The sequence below is a fragment of the Ruditapes philippinarum genome, unplaced genomic scaffold (assembly GCF_026571515.1).
Source record: "Ruditapes philippinarum isolate M1 unplaced genomic scaffold, ASM2657151v2 ctg294_1_1_1_1, whole genome shotgun sequence".
NCBI classification, from domain to species: Eukaryota; Metazoa; Mollusca; class Bivalvia; order Venerida; family Veneridae; genus Ruditapes; species Ruditapes philippinarum.
The window spans coordinates 171,886-181,757 of record NW_026860937.1 but is presented as its reverse complement, the minus strand read 5'-3'; the positions used below and the strand labels follow the sequence as shown (position 1 = coordinate 181,757).

At 29.1% G+C, this 9,872-nt stretch overlaps 1 protein-coding gene across 1 annotated transcript in view; it reads right to left on the bottom strand.

Moving 5' to 3' along the window:
* Nucleotides 1-6,363: 6,363 nt before the first annotated feature.
* LOC132713982 (uncharacterized) overlaps nucleotides 6,364-9,872 on the bottom strand; it is an 88,396-nt gene continuing 84,887 nt past the window's right edge. Inside the window, exons 6-7 of the mRNA XM_060696721.1 lie at nucleotides 9,230-9,538; nucleotides 6,364-8,428 (exon numbers count right to left, since the gene is read on the bottom strand). Coding sequence (XP_060552704.1) covers nucleotides 8,115-8,428; nucleotides 9,230-9,538 — 623 coding nt within the window. The 3' untranslated portion in view covers nucleotides 6,364-8,114. The remainder of the gene's footprint in view (nucleotides 8,429-9,229; nucleotides 9,539-9,872) is intronic.

Sequence of the window (9,872 nt, the reverse complement as noted above, 5' to 3'; positions counted from 1 at the left end):
GACACTACTAACTGAACACTCATCATTTCAAATTGCTCACTGAAAAATCATTGTGTCTTTGATATTGTTCACTGAACACTACTCATTGTATATTTGAAATTGTTTTCTGAACGCTACTCATGTCTTTGACATTACTCACTAGGAAATACTCATAGTGTCTTTGACATTGCTAACTGAACACTATTCATTTTATCTTTGACATTGCTCACTAAACACTACATATTGTATTTTTGACATTGCTCACTGAACACTATTCATTGTATTACTCATTCTACATTGAATGAATGTATCTTTGACAATGCTTGCTCTTCAAATGAAGGAATCTAAAGTGCCTGAGGGAAGGGGGGTATTTGAACCCACAGAAAAAGGAAAGTGATTAGATGTCAGCTATTTTAACCACAAAGCCATGGGGGATTCTAGGAAAATGGGAAAATTTTACCTGACGACAAGCATATCTCTTGTAGACATGTCACTGCTCAAGTGGAAAAATAAAGCTGTGACTATCAGCAACTAGTTTTATATAATCTTTATTAAATAATGATCCTTACTAAATTTCAACCAACAAAAGAAAACAACAAAAACAGAAAGTCTAGTTTTAAAGTTTATTACCCTTCAAAGATCAATTCCGAAGACAAAAATAAACAAATGGTACAATACAGGTGACAATATGTATCATAACATGATGTTATACAAATCAACATGACTATAACATAATGTTATACAAATCAACATGCCTATAACATGATGTTATACAAATCAACATGATGTTATACAAATCAACATGACTAAAACATGTGACAATTTACAACCACATGAATTGAGAATAATCAAAATTAGAGCATTAGATAAACATGTACATGTAAAATAATCAACAATACCAAACAAGAATATCTGTAACACTTCAAGATTTCACTTTGACAGAGCTAAGATCATGGCTTGATTATGCAAAAATAAAATATATAAATCTATGTTTAGCCTTGACCTTGACCCAAATATACTAAAACCCAACATAAGGGTGAAGGTCAATGAAAGGTTATAGCACACCAAATATTTCTGGTATCAATCACTACATTAAGGAGCTATATTTGTGTGGCAGAAGAAAGGACACACTGGTGATTACATACTCCAAATTTAGGAGTAAAAAAAAGCTAGATCTTTGTCCTATTATTAAAATGCTGTTCAGATTCTAGATAACACAAAATGGTTATTAAGAGTCAGGAAAAAAAACTCTGAAAAGTGACTTAATGCTTTAATATAAACATATAGCAAATATGCAGCACTGATAAATATAAAAACATGAAGAATAATTACAATTGTTTTGGGGTATCAGTATGCCATCCATAGTGAAACACCATCTAAAAAGCAAAGGGGCTACAATTTAACAGAATAATAAATCAACATTATATGAAAGGTTTTGATTTCTGTAGTGAATTGTTGTTTAAATATGACAAAATCAATTGTGTTACAAGAGAATGTAAAAAAAACAACGTTTTTTTAAAAATACTTTTTGAAGATTATAAATTCAACAAACATGTATCTTTGTTCAAAAATGCAACATGTTTTAACAAGAATTACAAATACTATTTAACATTGACTAATTTCCCGTAAAATCATAATTATCCTGAAGCCATGCTCTTCTCTTCAGAAAATGTTTGTACATTTTCTGTACATTTTTGTCACATGAGAGGATTTTTTTCCCAAGAAAATACCAACACTTGCAAACATGTTCATTAGAGTATGTAACCCTTAATTAACGCAAGATATAGATATACATGTTTTGAGTGCACTCATTTATTTAAATTCTCCACAGACAAAATTATTTAAATTAGATAACATTGAAGACTTGGGCTGTGCATATTTGTAGAAAATATTGCACAATATTATTTTGATTTTTCAGCTATAAAGATCAACTATTATAATAGAATATAACAATTTAAATAAAACACATTCAGGGCTTCATTTATCAAAAATAAATATGATAAAATCAAATAGAAATTCCTATATGAAGTGGTTAATATATGGACTGAGGTAGTCATGTCTTTGTTCAATGCATTTTTGGTACTATGAAAATCATCAACAAAAGTTTGAAACATTTTGACTGAAATATTTTGCATTGTAAAGTGGAACATTTTGTCTATATAAACTATAAATATGCAAGTACTTCAACCATCAACTTGGTTTAAAAGCTATCAATATAATATAACTATGATAATACTTATGAAAAGTCTGCATCAAGAAGCTACATTTATTATGAAACATTATTTTGTATTCAACTTTAAAATATTACACAGATATTTATCATTATAATACAACTTAATAAAGAGACTCCACTGAGGTTTCACATATAGAATATTTTTTTAATATCTACATTTATATACCACTTGGTTAAGGTCTAGACCAATTATTTGTGTGCAAAATTTCAGATCATTTGCTCAGCTAATAACTATTTTACATGTGAAAAAATGACCAAAAAATAAAAAGGGAATAAACCCTTGGTAAAGAATCAGATTTTTTTTACAATTTTCAGTTTAATTCCAAGAACTCATCTTCATATCTTTTGCATATCTTTCTTCCTAAAGTGCCCCAGTTAATGTAAGTAAAGAAATTCAAATTTTATGTTTCTAAGTGAAGCTCCTTGGATTTAAAAAAATAAATATGTTTTTTAACCTGATTAAAAAAAATTAAATGAAATGTAACAAATATTTTGTGATTTCTGTGTGACAGTTTTAGGACATAAAAGCATGACTCTTGTGACAATTAATATATGATTTCATAAATGTAAATAACACTTTTTAAAGCTGCAAATGAAATTATTTTGGCAGCAAAATTCATTGCTCAAAACGTCAAGACTGCACCAAAAATATTTTTTAGATTTTCAAATAAGAGCTGTAACATGAATATTTTTACATTTATAAACCTACTATATATGTTTTGTTCTCATTTCATGCTGGATAATATAGAATATATGGTTTCATATTTTAGACACAGTATCAATTATTTCTACAGATAGTAAAGAAGAAAACATCCTGAATTAATTTTCCATTCTTGCATTGTAAAAACAGTATTGAAACAAATTCAAGATAAAACAGTTGCCATCTTGGTGCAGAAACGGGTTAACTCCTTATATATTTAATAGGAGTTAACCTGTTACTGCATTAAGGTGATGTAATGTAACAGTAAAAAGACAATATTGAAAGGGGAAAACATAAAAACAGATCTATAATCTAGAATGAGTAATTGATTGTCAGAAATAAAGAATACTGGTAAAAAAACACAAAAATTAAAACAAATAACAGAGAGCTGAAAAGCATAGCAACCTTTCAGTCAAAAGAGTTTATACATGTCACTTTATAGAAGAAAACATTATACATTATTTAAATAATGTAGTTGATCATGCAACAACTTGATATAATTCAACATAGAAATTAATCAAATAGAATTGCAAACATTTGTTGTTGAAAAACTTAATCAATAAAAGGAACATTGTTCCTTCAAAACAATTGTTCTCACATTGTATTTTTAAGCAATGATTTTTTTTGCTAGAAAATTTGTTTGTATTATTCTAATTGATGTATAAACACATATAGAGGATGAAACATTGTTTGAACTAAATCAAAATATTCACATCGACCTGTGTTTTATAAATACAAGGGGTATAAGGTATATTTATTTTTCAATGGTGATATTTAAAATTATCATAATGCATTTAGAATACATCTCCTATTTAAAGAAGTGGTTTGTCCATTGTTAACAAAACATTAATAGTTGTGATAGTTTGAAAATGATTTAGATCTATACAGGTATAAAAAAAAGTGTCAATTAGTGTTAAACTCATTTTCATGTAAAGGATTACTGCCACAATGAAAAGAGAATATTCCTTACCAAAACAAAGATATATGATGTTATATGTGTTTTAAATCAAAATTTCAATGCTTAAAAGTCATGTAGATATATTTCAAAAGGTTTTTTTTCCCATCATAATTTAAGAGCTATTATCTATATTTTGCACCTGTGGCTTACCATGATAAGAAATATATATAAGCATTTTCATTTCAAATAGAAGAAAACACATTAATCACCCCCTTTGTTGGTTTCTTTAACCCAATCTATTAAAACTAAAACCATTTCCGCAATCACATAAATACAAAAGCTATGCGTACATCAAAAATATCCTGAAATAGCTAAAAATGTGTGCATTACGTAGATTTAAGATATAATTCAAGTCATGCTTCTTGGATTTATACTGTCTAGAAATATCTAAATATTTATTGTGATTGCCCTCTGGAGAAATTCTTGGAACACTTTAAAAGGTGAAATATAAATCATTCCTAGAATCAAACAGCTTTAAATTCTAAATTGTTGAAATTAAAATTTACATTAAAATGCATTTTTTTCTACGATTTGTAGATCAAAATGGCAAATAAATCAATCTAATCTACCTACAGGGACTGTTGTATAAAATTCTCCTACATATCAATAGAGAAGCTGCATTAAACCAGGATTTCTGCTTTTCAAAACTGAGACATCTTGTCTCAGATTGTAAACTACATCATGATTGGTCAATTTCAAATTGAAATTTGAAGAAAACAGCCAATCCAATTTTTTTGACATAATCAAAGACCACAGTGCAAAATAACCACAGATTTAACTAAAGTTCAAAGAATCTAAATTCTTCGGTTTTTGAAAATTTTATAGTGTATTTCACCAGTAATAGTGTTAAAATTTACAATTTTAAAGTAGTTAATACATGATGCCATTAATTGATATCTTTTTTTGTCATCATTTCAGCATAATTATACAATTTATACCTGTAGGTTATCTACTTATATGGGCAATGAGTATAAGTACATAAATTAACACAAAATTATGTTCTTGGTAATATAAACAAAACATAAATCAAATTACCCTGGAAAAAAACAACAGAACAAAACAAACAACAACAATGATAATAATAATAATGATAATAATAATTAAAATGGAAATCAATATACAATGACCATTCTTTAAAATGCTAAAACTGCCAGTTTTATAGACCATTTCAATGCTTAAACCAAAACTACAAAGCCATTGACACTTGTAGTATAGAGCCAGGCCAGCCTTCACTTTCTGTGTTGTCTGCTCAGACTGTAACATGGATGTTTCATCCTAATATCCCTAAAATCAATAATAGACTATTTCAAAATGAAAGTTGGACAAGTCCATTTTAGAAATTCAGTAGGTTTTGAGACAAGAAATACAACTTTATTAAGCTTTAACAAATAATTTACTTTTGGGACCATTCTAGAAAATGTATTTATGATTAGATCTCTGTACATTTCCAAACTGAACTACATTTATTACTTCATATAACAGCTATTTTTACATGTAGGAGACCAGTCTGTTAAACAAACCCTACCACTGGTCATTTCAAATTTTTGTTCAGGATTAACCAATCAGATTCTTAAATTTTTTGACTTGTCCTCAGTCTCAATTTTTTTACCCTCAAGTTATAAATATTACTCTATCATTCACAATGATGACTCAGTAAAATCTTATGAAAATCTTACATGAAAATTACTGTACTATCTAATGAGACAATCTATCATCATAAACATTTTCTAATTTGAAAACACCAATTATTTGTAAATGCGGAGACTTTACTGCCACAATTTTCTACAATATCATACATTGTCAGATAACAGCATTTTATTGCCAATTAACTGAGTGATATAACAGAAAATAATCATGTTTTCTTTAATTAAAGATACAATTTTTATGAATGTGTTTTGCAAAAGAAAGGCATCATCATTTTCCTTATGAAACTATTACACTTTGCATTTACTTATTTAAGGATACAGCTTGGTTACAATATTTTTATCTTCTTAAAAAAAGCTAACCAAAGTACTTAAATAAAGTTTTAGGAAATTTCAATATCAAAATACAAAAATTGTGCTACCAACATTATGGAGCCTGGTCAGACTGTGCAGGCTAGCCTGGTTGTATACTGGTGACAAAGGCCAATCACACTTTTGGATAAAGTCGGGTAAAGGTTAATCAAGTACAGTATATACATGTACAATGAGTCACTAATAAAAACACTACATGGCAACATTTAATGGCAAGATTAAAATCCAACAATATTTCTCCTGGATTTTTGTTTTTATACATTTTTATCCTAATTGTCACATAAAAAGGGACCATCTTTCAAAGAATGGTCCCATTAAACCTGACACTTCACAATCTTGAAATTATGAATAAAATCCAATATTAATACTTCTATATAATATGCCTTATTTTAAAAACAATCATGTAATTAAGAAAACAACTGTGGTAAACTCAACAAGAAACAACGGTAGCTAAAAATAACATTATTGTTAAAAAAAATTTGAACAATCAGCACTGGCTCTTCTGTTGTATATACAACAATAAAACAATTCAAGATTCAAATAAAACAAACCACAAACCCCAATGTCAAGATTTAGCTTAAACAAAGTTTTAAAATGTCATTAAAATACTGCAATATCATTTTGTTGGTAAAAGATGTTATAAAATGAATCTGATAATAAAATCATTAAAAACCCAGCAGGACATAATACATGTTGCCTGTGTAGGACAAAATGACCGTATATTTGGGATATTTTCAAGAATAAATTGGGAATTTTCAACAGTTTATTCTGGCTATTGTATGGTAAAATAATCAGACACTTACCTTCACCATCCACTTTTAAAGAGAAAATTTGTATTAGGTATGGGTTCTAGACTGAAGTTAGGAAAACCAATCAGATAAATGAATAAATATTACCTTTTTTTATATTATCAAGATTAATAAATACTGTAACATCACAGATTTGTATGTGATTAAATTTTACTAATTTTGCGAATTGAACATTTTCTCAAAAATTTATTTTACCTAAAAATCATATAAATTTAACAGAACTAAAAGTAGAAATTTGCAGATATTTAACCTTTCGAATTTTGTCTGAAAAGTTGATGTTTCGAAATTTTGGGCTCACAAAAATGACTATTTTTACAGTATCCCCTAGATACCTCTCATCTAAGTACATGTTCTGTGTAATGCAGATAATGATTGTTTTCATGTTAGCTAAATACAAGGGGGAATCTTGTAAATGTTTGGTATTTTACAAAATCAATTCAAAGAATTATATACAATTGATATGAAAATTACAAAATGGTAATTAACTTTTGTACAACCTTTGAGAACATATCTGTACAATTCAATATGAAACAAAGCATTTCAGTTTACCCTTAAACATATATTGGTATAACTTTTATGGTTTAGGTCATGAAATTTTCTAGTTTTTAGCAAAGAGAGTGCTATTTTCAAAGAATATATTCACAATTTATGAGGATATGAATGAAAAAAAGTTTGTTAACAATTCATGTTACATTTAATATGTACATATTCAAAAACATGAATGTTACTTTTCCCTTTGTGAAAACAATTTTTTTCTTAATGTATGAAAATATTTACCGATCTAAGAAAAAGCACCATATATTTTCATAAAAATTATTTCCATTAGAGCCCGCAATAAATACCATATTACCTAAATGTTTTAGCACTAGATTCACTTAATAAATACACTTTTATCTTTCTGAGTATCATAAAAATAATGTATGTAATGCTTTTTGTCTAATAAAATATGAAATTACATCTTGTTTTGTAAAAACTACATGTATTGACTCTAGAATTAAAAACTTTTTCAAATTTCAGTACACAATTTTAATGGGATGCAAGTCAAACATCATCATGTCATCTGTATTTCTGGATGACTGATATATTCAACTTGCTATCAGATGGTTTTGTTTTTAGCTGCATTGCATACTTTGATTCCTTAATTTGACCTCCTTTCCCGACGGCCCATCTGCCATCACTGCTTCATACTGGCCATTTCTCATCCTTCGTTCATCGAGAAATAATGCAGACCTTTCATGTCCTTAGGAGAGCTGATTTCCACTACACATTTCTAAAGCCATCTGTTATACCTTTGAGATTTCACTACCGGGACTGGCACTACAGCATTATGCCGTCTTTTCACCACATTTTTATAAATCGAACACCCCTTTCCGTTTTAATCAAAAACATTTCATCGCAAAAAATGCCTGTAACTATATCACTATAAATTCACTGGCAGCATTACTTTGTCTGTGTTATGAGCGTATGTTACGCTATTGTTTGAATGATGTGATTTCCCCGATTTACTGCTGGTCGGCGTGTGTGAACGGTGATACGAAGGTGCCTGAGAGTTAGAGTATACGCTACTTGAGTAGCCGAACTGGTTATGATTATATCCAGAGTCACGAGTAAATGCTGAGTTTTGAGTATGAGCGGAATACACTGATCCGTGCGGGGACGGGTATACAGGGTGCATGGGATAATAACCTTGGTGTGTTGGATTTCCGAATGGATTCATTTGATGTTGAGGAGGACCTGAAAGAAAGTAGAAGAATATGATATCCATAATTAATGTGTCATGTATTCATTTTCTCATTCAATTTTACTGTCACTTATATATAATTTTAATTGCTATTAACCAAAGTACATTACATGTATATTAACCTTGTAATACAGATATTTACTGCTTAATAATTTCAAGAAGTTAGCAAGTGCTGCAATGACTCTTATTAAATTCAATAATTCATCATGCATTGTATCAGAGAAAAGTCTTAAGAAATTATTATCTTCTGCTTTTCCCTCTATACAAATCAATATAAAATATTGTGACAACTGACAGTGGGGTGTTACATGCACTGAATAACCTCATTAAATCAATAGTTAAAAATCATTCTCTACTGTATTGAATGGCATGAAAAAAGGCTACCCTGATGCTGACTGGTGTTACACATTTGTATCAAAAGACTGGTTGTCAAAAAATTTATTGTAAGTGACTGGTTCCGACACATTTTGCTTCCATTGACTGGTTGTCAAAAGTTTTTAAACACAATGTAATTTAAAGTCATATTTTGCACTTATAAACAAAGAAATATTCAAGACTGCCAGCCTGCTTTAATGAAATTTCAGATGATGCAAAAAGAACAAGAAACAGCAAAAATAATTCTGATAAAAATCTAGTAATCCATAAATTCATGAAGATGTGAATAATAAATTGACAAAAGTTGTTTTCTGTCCTTTTTATTCATAAATTGCCTATTTAAATACTAAAATGGTTATTAAAAGTGGAATAATTCATTAATTTCCAAGTATTTGTTAAAATCTATATTTCCTCTGTACCTCTATCAATTTGTGTCATGTGACCATTACCATGGTGATTTGCTGCATGATGAGTGCTACCATGATGGCTGCCATGATGACTACCATGTACACTACCATGATGACTTCCTGGTCCTCCATTTGTCATAACCGATGTCGTCCCGGTCATTATACCACTTGAGCTACTGCTTGGCGCCTTTTTGCAGACAGACTGCCGGCAACAACACACCAGTGAAATAGTGCAGAAAATACAGACAATCAGTCCCCCAACAATAATTCCAACTGATGCCGCCACTCCTAATGACAGGAATTTGGTTAAAATGGTTTCATCTGAAATAAAAGAAATGAATACTAGTAATCATTAATGATAATACTGTTAAATCCTTAAAAATAATTAGAATGCTGTCTTAGACTATTATACACATGTACTTTCACAAACATAATTATTCATTACCTGAAATAATTTATACAATTAATGAAATCTTAGGATACATGTATTCTGATGTGGCCAATGTTATATACTAATGACAACTACATTAAACCTTACCACACCAAATATATTAAATGGACTTGTACACCTTTCATTCTGGACAAAACCATTCATTATTTTTAGGGAAATTTTCAAAATATGTACTGACTGATAGCAAACAGTGCAGACCATAAT